The 16,857-nt window shown below is 38.5% G+C and overlaps 1 protein-coding gene across 1 annotated transcript; it reads left to right on the forward strand.

Annotated features, from left to right (window-relative positions):
• Window positions 1–953: 953 nt before the first annotated feature.
• Window positions 954–3,619, forward strand: igfals (insulin-like growth factor binding protein, acid labile subunit). Its single transcript, XM_081364256.1, has 2 exons — window positions 954–1,008; window positions 1,235–3,619. The coding sequence occupies exon 2, from the start codon at window positions 1,240–1,242 to the stop codon at window positions 3,091–3,093; it is 1,854 nt and encodes a 617-aa protein (XP_081220382.1). The 5' UTR covers window positions 954–1,008; window positions 1,235–1,239; the 3' UTR covers window positions 3,094–3,619.
• The last annotated feature ends 13,238 nt before the right edge of the window (window positions 3,620–16,857 follow it).

Here is a 16,857-nt window from a genome sequence, read left to right on the forward strand (position 1 = left end):
CCCTGGGGAAAAAAAAGAGAAAGTTTATTGAACATCTATTCATCTTTTGTGAACCCTTGAGACGACCAGTCACAGTCTGTTTGAGCATATCTCTGGGTCAACAAGTTCAGTAACCCTATGACAGACAAGAACCTGCATTTAAAAATTACACTATGTGAATGAGATGCCTGAATTGATTTGTGTATGAGGGCAGGGAACTGCAGTGTTTGCCAGAGCAGGGGTCCTATCTCTGTTTGCTTTTACAATAGTTACCACTTCCTAACATTCTTTGAATGCCACTGAGTATTGACTCACATGATGTCTAGTTCTTCAAAGAAATACTAACATTTAACAGAAAACTTCTTTCTTTTACAGTGTTATCATTACTCTCTTTGCAACTTACGTTTCAGTCTAAAATCGGAAAACAGACAATATGGTTTTCAGTCAGGCCTTGTTATAGATTGTTTAACCCGGATTCACTTTTTAGAGTTGGATGTCTTCCAACAGATAACCACAAGTGGAGCAAGTACCATCTGTTAAATGTCACTGATGGCTCGGTAGATTTACATGAACTTTGGAACACCATTCAGAGAAAGTCAAAGGATTTTCATCTAAAATGTGTGGGAGTATTAGACAGAAAATTCTGTGGAAATGCATTGACAATTAAAATTAGAGTACTAATTTTGTACAAAATATATCAAAAGGAGTTACATTAACATAATGGCAATATTTTAACATTTCCGCTTACACACTTTTCTACAAATAAATATATATTGAAATCGTCCCAGACAGTAAATATTTATTATAAAATAGTGACTATAACACGTTTTGCTAGGCTTAATTTAATATTCAACCGGTAAAACAGTAGCAACCGCAGAAAATGAGAACAGCAGAAATGAAGAGGTTAATTCTGTCTAGAACACTGTGTGGGTTTGTCTAGGTGATATATGGGGCAGAGGTGGTTCAGATCTGTCATACACATGCCCCTCTTCTAGTGATCGCCTGCTGGACTGCTGTCACAATAAAACGGTAGAGCCAAAACTCTAAATTTCTCAAATCTATTGTTTTTTAAATGTATTAATTTTTTCCATTGATGTTCAGTGAATGATTGAGAATATAATCATGTTATGGTGTAAATGTATTGCAGCTGAACTAATTTCCTAAATCTGACAGTTGTTGAAAAAGTATATAGATAGGCAGGTGCTTTGTTACCTTGCAAGTTTTTGATGTTGGCATTTCGATAATTGTCTCTTAGTTGGGATGAACCCCTTTGTACTGCTATTGTTGTACACACTGGGGACATCAGTGGTGCAGGCAGACCCCAACAAAGACGAATCAATACCCTCAGAGGATCCGGGGCCCTCGGTAGATCCAAAGCCCTCAGAGGAACCCACTGGCCAAAAAAGTGAGCCCTGCTCAAAGAAATGTACCTGTCTCCAAGATGACTACAGTTTGGAGCTCAATGTCTACTGCAGCACACGCAACTTCACCCAGGTTCCCTCCGACATCCCTCTGTCTACACGCTCGCTATGGCTGGATGGAAACCTGTTTGCTAACTTACCAGCGGCTGCTTTCGAAAAGCTGTCCAATCTGGAGTTCCTAAACTTACAGAGCAGCCTGCTGGTATCCCTTGATGCCCATGTCTTTAAAGGTCTGAATTCCCTTGCTCACCTGCACCTTGAGAGGAACAATATTCGTTCATTACCTGGCATAGTCTTCCAGGGCACACCCAACCTTGCGTCCCTCAGTCTCAACAATAATCAGCTGTCTCGAATAGATGACAGGTTGTTCGCTGGACTCAGCCACATGTGGCTGTTGAACCTAGGATGGAATTCACTGTCTGTCCTGCCTGAGACGGGGTTTCAGGACCTACATGGATTACGAGAGTTAGTTCTTACTGGGAATCGTCTGGCGTATCTCCAACCGCAGCTATTTCAGGGTCTTACTGAGCTCAAAGAATTGGACCTAACTGGAAACAATCTAAAAGTTATCAAGGCAAATGTGTTTCTGAAACTATCAAAGCTGCAGAAGCTTTATCTGGCCCAAAACCAGATCGTGACCGTGGCACCTAGGGCATTTGTGGGCATGAAATCTTTGAGATGGTTGGATCTCAGCAGGAATCGTCTATCTGTACTTCACGATGAAACTTTCCTCGGTCTGCACAGCATACACGTGCTTCGCCTGTCAAATAACTCGATTAGTAGTCTAAGACCTGGGACTTTCCGTGATTTGCAGTATCTTGAGGAACTCTGCCTTTGTCACAACCAGATACGAGCCTTGGGAGTGAGAGTTTTTGAAGGGCTGGGCCATCTAGAGGTGCTGAACTTGGAGAACAACCGGCTACAAGAGGCACGCATGGGCACATTTATTGGCCTGAATCACCTTGCTGTGATAAAACTTACAGGCAGTTGTTTTCACAGCCTACCAGATCAAGTTTTCAAGGGTCTGTCAAAGCTCCACAGTATTCACCTTGATAGAGGCTGTTTGGCAAAAGTCTCAGCCCAAAGTTTTGCTGGTCTTACAGGTCTTCGTCGCCTTTTCCTACAACACAACAACATCTCTATCGTGGAGCGTCAGAGTTTTGTGGAACTACAAGGGCTGCAACAGCTTGATCTAAGATTCAACCAGTTAACATCCATCACCTCCCACACATTTTATGGCCTGAAGAATCTTGAGTACCTGCTACTGTCAGGCAACTTACTTCGCAATCTTCCTGCTGAGGCCTTACTGCCACTGCAACACCTGTCTTGGCTGGATCTCTCTGGAAACAGGTTGGAGCTCATACGTAATGCGACTATATACATGCTGCCACGCTTGCGTTACTTGAACCTGAAAGACAATGCACTGGTCAACCTTCCAGCTTCTATACCTGATCGCTTGGATCAGCTCTGGCTCTCAGGTAACAACTGGAAATGTGACTGTAGTGCCAAACCCTTTCGAGATTTTGTTCTGCAGAAGCCACAGGTAGTTCCACTGCAGGTTGAAATGCTTGGGGAAGGTGAGGAGCCCCATACACTTGTCACAATATACAATAACATCACATGTGCCAGCCCACTAAGTGCTTCTGGACTTGACCTGCGGAACATCGGCAGTGAACATTTCCGGAACTGTTAAATTTAAAAATAATATTAATTCTACAAAACAGAGATTACGTTTTCTATTCAGACATTATAATTCAGAGCTTCCAATCATGACATTTATTTATCTCTAAAATATCTTCTTTTGTGAAAAGATCTTAAGAAGATCCTTAATTTTGTTTGCTTGTGGTCTCTATATAAACACGGAAAAGGACATTGTGCAAAAGCTTGTTCTGATAAATCAAACCCAAATTTGGTGATATGTACACAATATTGATCCATGCTCTAAGTCCAAAGGCCTGCCTTCAGGTTTAAACATGGTCAATTCCCCATTTGTCTTCTTCAGCAACATTCTAAAACAATCGATTAAAATAACAATTACAATAATTAAAAAAATTAAATGTAACTTTATTAATACCCCTAGTAGAGTTTACTAATAAAGCAGTTAATATGGGCAACTCAGATTACATATGGTTTCCAGTTGCATGACAGGTCAGTTTTTTCAGACCACAAGTTTTACATTCATGTGTTTACTATGGGACTTTTATAAAATAAAAGAGTTTCACTAGATTCTGACTGGTTTATTGAATTTGTCCACAAACAAAGACATGGATTTTTTTACACAAAAGTTAACACAATAACAGCGTGAAATGGCACAATACAAAAAGACTATTCTTTTCACAAGTAATATTTATTTTGTTTTTGTCAAACATCATTTTCAGCTCAATCTCACATTTTTCATATTTTGTCTCATATTTCAGCTCAATCTCCTCACTGACACTGCTGTTTTTATAGTTTTGAAACTGAAAATATTGGACCTTCATAACAAAAACCAAACAAAAACGATAGGCTATTTGTTCAATTTTAATAATAGTAATAAACCCAACACGTGAGTAAACCTATATCCTCCTAAGACCCAGATTTCTTTTTTTTTTTCTTTTTTTTTCATGTCATTACATTGTTTAGAGAATTAGAAGGAAAAAAAAATGAAAACATTTGGAACAAATTATATTTTATTCAAATGTTATGCTAGGCTATATGTCCTCTGTAGTGGACACCAGGACACAAAAGACACAAAATGACATGCAAAAACAATGGGATTTTTTTTTTAATCAATTTTTAGGTTTCATGATTGTTTTAAACCACACATTGTTTAAAGATGACTAATGAAAGATATAGCTACAGAATTAATTGATGATATCATTTTACTTAATGCAATATGTGGGTAAAATTGCCATAAATGGGTAGTCTCATTCAATACAAATGTATCTATACACTGTATCTAATTTGCATATTAATGTATTCTTGGGGCAAAGTCATGAAACAGAAGTGTAATAATGGGAGTAATAATTAGCAACATTTTCATAATAATATCTAATATTTCATAGGAATATTGATATATAATTCATGTCCCTATTTTCACTTGTTTTGTCTCCCAAAATGCCTGAAAAACAAGTCCGGATGTCCTCTACAGTGGACATGTAGGCCTATGAAATCATGCCCTGTTTTGTAACAGAACGTATTTTTTTTCTTTCTTATGAGAAACCCCATAACATTTTGAAAATTAATCCGATTGAAATTGTTACAAAATAAATATTATCATTTTCCACAAGAGTGCTAAATTTGACCACTAGATTAATGTCAGTCATTTTTAAAGACCAATGAGAAGTTGTTTTCATGGTGAAACCTCCAAACACTCTGAAAAGCCCTGAATGTGCTTTTTACACTACAGGACATCCAGCGTAAAACGGTGACATGTATGATGTCAGAGACATTTATTAAATAAAATGTTCACTTAGTGGACAAAGAAAACCGTGACAGCTGTTCATAAGACCTCGATTAGCAAGAAACATATACGTGGCAGTGAAGACATATAAGGCATGGTGAAGGCAAATAGCACTGTCAACAAAACTATGTCTACAGCAGGGACCAGGCCAGAAATGTTCATCGGGGTGGGCGTGCAAACTGCATGCCAAATTGCCAAGAAAAATATGACGCAGCAGTTTCAAGTTCAAAGTCTTAAACCAGCAAACAACAACAACCTATATAAAATAAAATAAATAACCTGTAAAAAAGGTCACTCATTGAGCAAATGTTTGTACTTAAGTTACCTTTGCACGTCCTCCTCCTGCAATATTAATCTGAAACGACGGAAGTTCTGGTTAAAAGTGGAGATGAACCAAAACATTCATAAGTGTGTCTCTGTCAGTTCGCGTTAAAGGATTCGCCCGGATTCATTGCTAGATTGGTTTCTTGCAGCAGTACAATTGGACATCCAGTTTAGGCTTTTTAAAAGCATATTGATATTTGCTTCACCATTTGCAAATTCAACCCCACAAACGCGCAAATAATGGTTTGAAATGTAATGTCTAACGTTAAGCCAACTTTACCGCCGTTACTATTACAACAAGGTTTACAACCTTGCGTCATAAAGATAACTTTGTGGACGACACAAACAGAAACGGACGAATCACATTCAACGTTTCTTTTTGACAAGCATGTGATATGGGATGCATCTCATAAGTCCAGGCCAACTCGTAGCTTCGCCACTGGTCTACAGCAGCGCGTGCGGTCACCATGACAACTAACTAACGTTACAGTTCAGTTCGTTGGCGTCTGGATGTCAGACCGCATTCAGAGTCAACAGCAGCTGCTGTTTACTACAGTATTTTGAATGAAAAACTACGCACCTGCCCTGCCAAATACAAGAAATGCAGAGGAATTCGCATTTACACGACCTTATATCCAAGATACCATCCCTTGACTCTGACCTGTCATCAGTAAGTTCAAGCTAACGTTATGTGTTCTCTGATGATATTTTTTCACACGTGACTTTCTTTTAATCGTTATATTACCAGTGTTTATGATTTGTAATGATTATAATTTCTGACCAAGTCAATGAGGTCCAGGTGAATTGTGATTATAAATCTCACAAGCTTTACAATCAAGGTAGACTATCTGAAATAAATAAACACAACTGAACATTTCACACTGCAGTCGGACGATGAAGAAAAGATATCTGTCCTTCAGAGACCACCAGCGATTCACTTGCTGAAAGGGACCAGGATGAACCTGGAGTGTGTTTCACCGAAAGAGCCAGAGGTGTGTGTGTGTGTGAGTGTGAGAGAGAGAGAGAGAGAGAGAGAGAGAGAGAGAGAGAGAGAGAGAGAGAGAGAGAGAGAGAGAGAGAGAGAGAGAGAGAGAGAGAGAGAGAGAGAGAGAGAGAGAGAGAATCATCTCTAATAATTTCTCAGATCATTTTGTCTTACATAATGCATGCATCTAAACAAATCTGTATCACAGCTATTCACTTCCGGGACTGATGATGACCAGAAAGGTGACTCTAATCCTCAGCCTCCTGTGGGTCACAAAACAGAAGGATCACTGAATGAAAGAGTGGCACATAAAACAGAAAACAATGTGCCTTTGCAACAGAAAGCAAACAAGACTGGATGGATAGAGACGCCTTTCTGCCCTGTTTTATCATTGACAGTAAGTTGTATATAATCAGATTATTAGACCAGAGCTAACTACAGAGTATGTAACACATTATTATCTCAACAGCCTCCTGATACCTGGGATCTCGACCAAGTCCTTCAGACTCTAAACCAACACAAACCTCTTATCGAACCAATTCAACCCAATACACACAAAGGTTGGATTGCAGACTGTTTTTATTCATTTAGACTAAGATGAACAAGAGAAAAACAATTTTTTGTTGCAGGTGACGACAGTGAAACGCATGAAAATGATTTAATGAAACAGCTGGTTGCTTTTTGTGAGAAGAAAGTAAATGAGATGGAAATACAGACACATGTTTCATCTTCGAAAACCCATAATATACAAGAATCATCCCTCAGGTAGAGTCATGTCATCTCTATTGCTATTATGACATTACACTACTGTTCAAAAGTTTGTGCTCAGTATGTTTTAACAAAATATATAAATTTGATTCAGCAATGATGTATTAAAGGTCCTGTATTATGCCCCTTTTTCACAAGATGTAAAACAAGTCTCTGATGTCCCCAGAGTGTGTATGTAAAGTTTCAGCTCAAAACACCCAACAGATCATTTTTTACAGCATGTTTAAATTGTCATTTTTGGGGGCTCAGAAAAACACGCTGTTTTAGTGTGTGCCCTTTAAATGCAAATTAACTGCTGCTGGACGACCCAGGGGGCGGAGCTCACGCTCAGTCTCTCAGGACAATTTCATCTCACAGAATGATGATAATATCAGAAACTCTCAGTAACGGTGTTCATTTCGAGTCGGACAATAATGCCTACAGAGTCAAAGTGCTGTATAGAGATGGAACAGGTATGGTTTATGATGGCAAATCAATGCCAATAATAAACGAGCGCACAACTGATGCGGGCGCGCGCGGTAAATGACTTCCGCGAGAGGATAACAGATCTACACGCGAAGAAACGGGAACTCGCGAGCTCATTCAAACCCTGCGCGCGCGCATAACATCATCTCTGCACGCAATACAAGCCCTCGCGCGCGCGCATAATCATTCCCCACGCGCTCGCGCTTGATCTGCTCTCGCCAGCTGCTTTTGCTCGCTCGAACAATTTTATTTTTGGCAGTCGAGGGGCGGGACTTACTGTTTTAATAACCTCAAATGTCATTGGTTACTTTTCCCCTTTTCCAGAAGTCAGTTGCGATTGGACGCCTGTCCAATGACTCGTAATTCACTTGACTTGAGACATGAGACATCACTTCATTTGTTTTATTTATTGTGGTTTATTGATGTGTGATGTGATTTAATGCATTGTTAATACAGAATAGATTCTTACCAGATACGTTATTAACAGAAAGTCTTATTGCATTGTGTCGTTAAGAGATATTTAGGCTAGACTAATGACATACATTTTTAGGTAATATAAGTGGTTAATTATGTTTTCTATTGAATGCAAAAGGGGTTCTGTCTTCTCAAGTTAAGATACAGTAGCCTACACAGCATGAATTAGCTTACATATGCCTTTTCAGAATTTGCTACAAAATATAGAGGAACAAAATTAAACCCAGCAAATTAGATATTAAAATATTATATATTGATCTTAACCATCTAACTAATAACCTAATAAGAGAAAGTATGAGGCAAGTACAGTACACCATATAAATGATTACACCCCATCTGAACATAACATATCTTTTAAAAAAAATGTCCTAGATAAAGAAAAAAATTCTGAATTTCATGGGTTTCAGAAGGGTGTAATTATTTATGCCTTGTACTGTATCTTGAGAAGCCAGAATCCCTTTTACATTTAATAGAAAATATAATAAACCACTCAAAATTGACATAATAGTAACACAGGATGATAACAAAAAGCTTACACAACAACTCTTGAATATTGATATAAACAAGTAATGTATCTTTCATCCCTTGTTATATTTGCAACTATTTAATGGTCACGTTTTACATTTCTGAGGTTCACAGAACCAATATAATTTTGGTTGGGTAAACGTAAATAGTGATGAATGGGAGTATAGTGGTAATGTAGTGGTGATATACAGCAAATACAGGTGAAACTCGAAAAGTTAGAACATCATGCAAAAGTTAAAATTAGAAACAAATTCAAAATTAGAATATTGTGAAAAGGTTTTCATAAACTGTAAGCCATAATCATCAAAATTATAACAAATAAAGGCTTGAAATATCTCACTTTGCATGTAATGAGTCTATATAATATATTAGTTTCACCTTGTAGGTTGAATTAGTTTCACCTTGTAAGCTGAAATAAATAAACTTTTGCACATTAACTTATTCTAATTTTTCGAGTTTCACTTGTATGACTTTACATTCCCGTTTTTCTCCAATTTCTTTAAGATATTTTAATGCCAATATCACAAATCACAGTGTTATAAATATAAAATGTAAAAATGTATACAAATTTGGGTCAATTTGCAATGCTAATAACCATGGAAATATGTCATAGTCTGTAGCCTAAATATCTCTTAACAATACAATGCAACAAGACTTTCTGTTAATAAAGTTATCTGGTAAGAATCTATTCTCTATTAACAATGTGATGTCTCATGTCTCAAGTCAAGTGAATTACGAGTCATTGGACAGGCGTCCAATCGCAACTGACTTCTCGAAAAGGGGAAAAGTAACCAATGACATTTGAGGTTATTAAAACAGTAAGTCCCGCCCCTCGACTGCCAAAAATAAAATTGTTCGAGCGAACAAAAGCGAGATGGTGCTCGATGCAGAGCCAAATGGGAGGAGCTAGAGCTCCAGCCCCTCCCCTCGCTGGAGCTCCAGCCCCTCCCCTCGCTGGATTTAGTGAGCGGGGATTCGCTGCAGCTAGAGGTCTAGCTCACCCTTGCTGGATCTAGTGCGAGTTCAACCGTGATGGAAGGACAAGTTTGTTTTGATGCGCAAGATGCTGGCATACATCATATTGTATTTTTCTCTAATATTTGTCGTGATTATGATTAAATATTTATCGTTTCTGTGACAAACGCGTAAACACCTAATAAGAACATTACTCACACTGTGTGTGTGTGTGTTTGTGTTTGTTTCTAAAAACGGTTGAAACTTTGTATCTATTTATTATTTTATCTTTATAACGGTTTCGTTGTTTTCCTCACTTTTAAAGCTGCTTTGGACAAAAGCGTCTGCTTGATTATGTAAATTACTAGACTTAAAAGGCAATGTAAAAGCTTAGATAGTGCACCCCTATTTATTTTTTGTCCACCGCATTTACGTGACCTTGTCAGCCACAACATAATGACGTCACATATTTTCCAACCCAGCCCTCAGCCCCGTTCGCATGAAACAGCTTCCAGCGCGCCTGGATGGAGGTGGTGCTGCTGATGCTGGGGATGGAGGTGCTACCCAGCTAACAAAAAAAGGTCCCCAGAACGTCCCCTAAATGGCCTGTGCGAACGTCCCCCCGAACGTCCCCGTCCTCCTCCGGACGTTCAAAAGGACGTTCACATGACCAACAGCGGCCTTTCGGAACGTTTATGGGACTTTTATGGTTTTTTACTTTTTTTACCAAAAGAAAACAGCCATAGAAGACAAGTGAGAAATTGTAAGGACCAAAGATTTTATTTTAACTGAACAATTGTACAGGTGAGGGTGAGTGTGTGTGAGGGTGAGTGAGTGAGTGTGTGTGTGTGTGTGTGTGTGTGTGTGTGTGTGTGTGTGTGTGTGTGTGTGTGTGTGTGTGTTGGGGAGGGGTCTGGTCTGGGTCTGGGTCTGTCAGCTGTCGCCGGGGTTACTCCGATGGAAATTCTTCCTGTTGGCTTCTAACCTGAAATAACGAAATGAGCAGAGTATCCTATTGGTAACTGTTTTTATGTTATCATTGTGCAAATGCATCATAGGCTACAGCTCGATCCTATATGCTAGTAGGCCTATAGGCTATCATGTCTTTATCATAGGCAACTTCTACGTTCAAGCAATAGCCCCCAATGGACATTCATGTTAAATTTTTACTGTGCATAGCCTACATATTGTGTCCCCTGCAATTTGAACAACGGATGCATCAAACATTAGGCTATTCTGTGCTCTAAAAACTTATTAAAAAATATTTCATGGTATTGTGTCATGCAAGGTAAATGCAAAAGAAATGTGCGGGGTGGCCAGTGGGGGAGAGTTGAGACACTAGGCTACCCCAGATTTATGTTGAATTGTTCAGTGTTATGATAGCCTACTGTACACAGCCTATTAATACATAATGAAAATGCTTCGTTATTTTTTTCAGACACATTTATTATCATTAGCCTACTTTTGCCGGTGCTTGCTTGAACTGCACCCAGGATGGATTAATGCGATATAGTAATTGCTTAGGCTAAATGAATGACTAACGTTAAAAATATTTAGTCTATCAACTCTAATCAAATTAGATGGCCTTATCTAATGACATAAAGCCTATTTAAGTATTAGTATCCAGCTCTTTACATTACATTAGACGAGTTAGCATTTTATTAACCTAATAACAAAATAAAGTTTAAATTAAGATGCTATAAAAGGCTATGCTATTTCTATATAGCAGGCCTTATTCCACAAAGGACTGTTTATAAGGTGATAATCCGTTATACTGTAGGCTATCTTGAAGATTTTTGTAGGCTATCTTCTGGTATAAAGACGAAGATTGATATTTCGTTAATGAAATAAATAAGAACATATTGAAAAAAATGAACAACTCAGGTTATGTTATGTTAGATGTGTTTTTGTTTAATTATGAAGATAGCCTATTAACAAATATACATTTTAATATATTAGCCTATATAAAAAACATTATAGGACTATATAAAATATATTTAAAAATAGGGCCTTTATTTGTTTTATTTATATGTGGAAATAAATCTTATATTGGATGTGCATTTTGGACCTGCCGTGTGCGGACAGATCGTACATTCTGGCAATGTCGTAGGCTACGTCATTAACGTGATAGGCCGTTTATTTAAGCTTTTTCCTTCTCCATATCTTCCCAAGAAACTGTGGAATATCGCTAAAATGCAAACGCATATCAAACTGATCTTTTCTCTCTCTTTTGCTATTTATCTTGGCCTCACTGTAGAAGTAACCATGGCAACTGATCAACTGATAGAGTTACCACCTAAAATGGCGGCGCCTTCCCGGAATGCAACGCTGCGGGAAAAGATCGTGACGTAACTCTTTGATAGCGAGAAAGTTTACCTGCGCATGCGCGGCCCCGCCCACTAAATCCAGCGAGGGGAGGGGCTGGAGCTCCAGCGAGGGGAGGGGCTGGAGCTCTAGCTCCTCCCACTTGGCTCTGCATCGAGCCCCACTTGACAAAAGCAGCAGGCGAGAGCAGATCAAGCGCGAGCGCGTGGGGAATGATCATGCGCGCGCGCGAGGGCTTGTATTGCGTGCAGAGATGATGTTATGCGCGCGCGCAGGGTTTGAATGAGCTCGCGAGTTCCCGTTTCTTCGCGTGTAGATCTGTTATCCTCTCGCGGAAGTCATTTACCGCGCGCGCCCGCATCAGTTGTGCGCTCGTTTATTATTGGCATTGATTTGCCGTCATAATGGTTTAATAGTTTAATTACGGTTATTATAACGTATTTGTCATCTGCTTGTATGTATCCATTATTTATTAACAGCCTACAAGTCTGCTGTTTCGGACCAGGTCCGAATGATGATCAAACATATACTGATGAGTTTAATAAAGTGTATTGTACATCACACAAAAAGCGTCAGTTTTACTTCAGAAAATCACCGTAAGAGCTGAGTAAACACAGTAAGTTATAAGAAGTGTGCAAGTACATAAACGAATTTCGGTAGAGTTGAGGGAGCATTCCTGTGGGCGGAGGTTAGTCAAAAAACTGTTCTAGTGACGTCATTAAAGAAGGAAGTAGACGGATGTAGTCCAAACAGGCCGTTCGATGTAGGCGACTTCTGTTAAATAAAATATCTCGCTTGGCACTGACCTTTGAGCTTTATAATTTTACAGATATTATTTATGCTCTAACAACAACATTACACACTAACTAAAGTTTGAAACATGGGATCACGAAGAACGGGACCTTTAAATTGATCAAAAGCGACAGTAAAGATATTTATAATGTTACAAAAGATTTCAAATAAATGCTGTTCCTTACTAAATCCCAAGAAAATGTATCGAGTTTCCACAAAAATATCAAGCAGCACAACTGTTTTCAACATTGATAATAATCATAAATGTTTCTTGAGCATCAAATCCGCATATTAGAATTATGTCTTAAGGATCATGTGACACTGAAGAATGGAGTAATGATGTTGAAAATGCAGCTTTGTCATCACAGGAATAAATTAAATTTCAGTACATCAAAATAGAAAACAGTTATTTTAAATTGTAATATTTCACAATATCACCATTTTCACTGTATTTTTGATCACATAAATGCAGCCCTGGTGAGCTTCTTTCAAAAACATTAAACCGACCCTAAACATTTGAACAATAGTGTATATTCATGTTCCAAGATTAGAATTTCTGTACTGCAGGTTAAATGTGTCTGTGACTTTTCCCTGATGAACTAGGCGACCGATGAAGGACTTCAAAGAGACCTCAAAATTACAACTCAATCAAGACTCTCCCACCACATATATTGACTTGCGCAACAACAAATTTCAAACAGAGCAATCAGCTATTTGCCAGAGTAACAGTGTCATAAGTCCTGTAAACATGAAAAAGAAAATAAGCTCCATTAAGAGGACGAATAACACAAAGGCAACAGAAAATGGGCAGAAAAAGTAAGAGATCACATACAACTTATAATTAATTATATTTCAGGTAATGAATGACTGTAGAGTTAAATATACTCCCACTACGTCTTATTACAATGCATGTTTATTTTTCATTTCTAGAGAATTTGCTGGGAAGAGTTTATTACTCCAAACCACCAGACAGTCAAAACAAAGTGTGGTAGAGATATCTGGGAGAGATTTTGCTGAGGCTAGACAGAAAACCCCCTCAGGGAAAATCATAAAGGAAAACCAGCTTTGTGATTCTGAAACTAGCTGCAGTGAACCTGGTATTCAGCAGGTCAATGTCTGCTGTTCTACTGCAAAATGTGACCAACATAAACAACATTCTCAATCTTCTCACGTTCCAGCTGCTCAAAACAAACACAGGTACGAAGTATTCTTGCGTTTTCTTCACTCTCGGGAATATGCATAACCTAATGTAATAACTGTATGACCATGCACCAACAGCCATAAAGTCAGATGGCAGAAGGATCTGAAGTTCTTGCAAACATTCAGACCTCAACGTTCTGTTAATAACACGGAGGAAGCCGCTGAAAGGACTGATATTCTTTATGACCCTGTGAGTTATTGGCAGTTTTTCTATAAAATAATAATTGATAATTAATGATAATAATAACACTGCTGTACTCACTTCCCTTAGGAAGCATCCTACCTTCCCACTGTGAACACCCTGCCTGCAGATCTAGAGATGAGGGAGTGTTTGCTGTTGACTGTGTCCTTGTCCAGTCTTGGGGTGGTGGCTGGAAGAATGCAGAGAAAAGCACAGACAGTGGATTCAGTCTTCATCAAATCACATGTTTACAATGCACTCATAGCATGGTTCTTGTCTTTGGTATGTCTTATTTACAAAAAAATAATAACAATAATTTGACAGTGAAAAAAAACAAGTAATAAAAACTCAGTGAGTGTTTTAGCGCAATTTTCTGACATCATGGGAACAACACTAAGAGATAGTAAATCTTTTCCTGTTTTTTTTTTTTTTTGTGCGTTCCCGAGATTAGACCTTCCTTAACATAATGCCGAAAACCCGAAGTCTCTAGGTGGTCTGGTTGAGGAGTAGATAGAAGTGCAAGATTGGTGCGCACAGACAGAACAGAAATCATGAGTTAACAATCGCAATTTTGTCCGGTGGAAAATTGCGCTAAAAATTGACATGCTATGCTACATTTCATCTGTTACCTGTTCTGTGATAGACTGATCCCAAAAACTGCAATAGAAAAGGTAACAAGCTTGATGCTCCTTTCTGGGTGGCTGGGCTGCAGCAGTTTTATAAGGAAGATGGCTTGGCCATGTACATCTGTGCCATGTCTCTTGAGGATGGTCAAACTGGCTGTAGGAACTCCATGGTGAGTTCTAAACATAATCCTCAGCATATTTGTTTAATTAAATATTTGGCTAATTTTACAAGGCTTTCTGCAATTTCCCACTTACGTACAAACACTACAACAGATTCTGTGTGGGCCAAACATTATTTAAAAATAAGGTCTTTATTGACTATTATTCAAGTTTATATTGGAATCTGATTTTTTTTTCCTCATAGAAAAAGGAGGTCAAAAAGAACGAGAGCATGTTTTACAGGCGAGTTTGCAAGTTTTTTGCTCAGACGTCATTGAAGACTGTTGCATTCTGGGTTTCTCAGCTTAATAATTTGCTGGAGCAACAGGCTTATCCTTCACATGTCCACATGCCCTCATCTTACCTGGACTGCTTCATCTCTGTCAACCCAAATATAGAGGTTGTGTATGATTTATGTTTCCATTTTCTTTTCTGTTATTTAGACATTATTTTCTAAATCCTTACTGCGCTTTGTCTCAGGCCGTTGAAAAGGCCTTTAGTGTGATCCCAGGATTCTACTGGCAAACTCTGGAAACCGAAGATCAAAAATGTCAAAGGGCAGAAGCCACAAATTCTCAAGAGTGTCATACTGAGGTGAAGGAGTCTTTAGAAAATGCCATTTTGTCTTTCAGTGGACATAATATAGTATCTTATTGTCTGGTTACAAAGTTTTTTTTTTTGCTTTTAGACAGCACTTGTTCTGATAGGCAGGGCACTGTTGCTTAACCCACTGGCAATGCATCACACACTTGAGCTTATTTGCAGATCAAGTCTAGATGTATGTGGTATCCGTTTCCTCTACCCACCCCAAGAGCTACTGAATAACTTTGCAGGTACAAATCATCTCCCACCATAATTACACAAAATGTACACAAATTGCATGAGTTAATGCCTATCCTGTCTTCTAGTCAGCAAGTCACTTATGCATAGCGAGGGACAGCCAGTGCTTATCATGGCTTTCCGGGGTCCTCACGCTAACTCAGTGTGGCAGGAGATCACAGGGCCATCAGACCCCCAGCTGGCAAGGCGGACAGATCCAGCATCCATCAACGCCCTTTACCATCATAGTCGAGACCAGCCCCTGCTCTACTCACCCCGTCTTGCCAATCGTGTGCATCTGGGGCTCTGCTTGTGGTTTGGTGGCAGAATAGCAAAAAACATCCCAATGTTAGTATCTTACAATGTTAGATTTACTAACAGCTTGCGGCAGTGCAAACAATCTTTTGGCGTTAAAAAACTACTGTCAAGATTTACTAAAGACATTTGAAGATTAAAAATTTGCACTGAAAAGGCGTGAACAGAGTTATTTTTGCGACTGACCTTATTGCATATGCATTTGTTGCAGTTCCCCTTTCAGACAAAATTTATGGGAGGACAGTATTTAAATGAATCATGCAAGATGATTTACTAAGGTTTTGCACTAATCAATTTACTGGATTTGTGCCATTATTTACCGCCCCAAAAAAGCATGTCTTAAACCAGATGCTAATTTGCACTGCTCTTGGTAGATTGCATTGGTCATTATGGAAATGATCCGGCTGCGTCTGTGTTCTTTAATTTGCTTTCTACTCCCATCAACGCTTTTATGGGATTCACGCTAATTTGCTCTGTTTAGTATATCTGTCCCTTAGTATCTTAATACATTAAAAAAAATATAGTTTCATCGTTTAATTGTCTTTCTTATGTAAAACACAAATATATTTCAAGAACCTGTCAGCTGCTCTTGTCCATATTATGAAAGTCAATGGGAGCCAAAACCATCAAACTCTAAAGGATGTGAAATTAACGTCAAATGTTAAGTCTTTTGAAGAAATATGATCACTTTGTATGATGAACAGACCGAAATTTAAGCCTTTATTCACTCTCAAATCAAAACTTTGCTCAACAGATTACATTGAATATGGTGACACAAACCAAAAACATGACATTTGGTGATTATGAGACAATTGATATTTGATGTAGTCTATATGTGTGTTGGCTGATTTTGATTTAAATTGAGTGAATAAAGACTTGCATTTAAATTTCATCATACAACGTGAGCATCTGGCTTCAGAAGTCCAATTTGTATAGATTCATTTCACTCTATCATTGTGCTTTTTGGAGCTTGATAGTTCTGGGTTCTATTGACTTACATAATATGGACAAAAACAGATTCTATCTGCGTTTCGTAGAAGAAAGAAAATTCATACACGTTTGGAATGATATGATTAAATGATGACTGAATTTATATGTTTGGG

The sequence above is a fragment of the Scardinius erythrophthalmus genome, assembly GCF_964197995.2.
Source record: "Scardinius erythrophthalmus genome assembly, chromosome: 1".
In the NCBI taxonomy this organism is placed as follows: Eukaryota; Metazoa; Chordata; class Actinopteri; order Cypriniformes; family Leuciscidae; genus Scardinius; species Scardinius erythrophthalmus.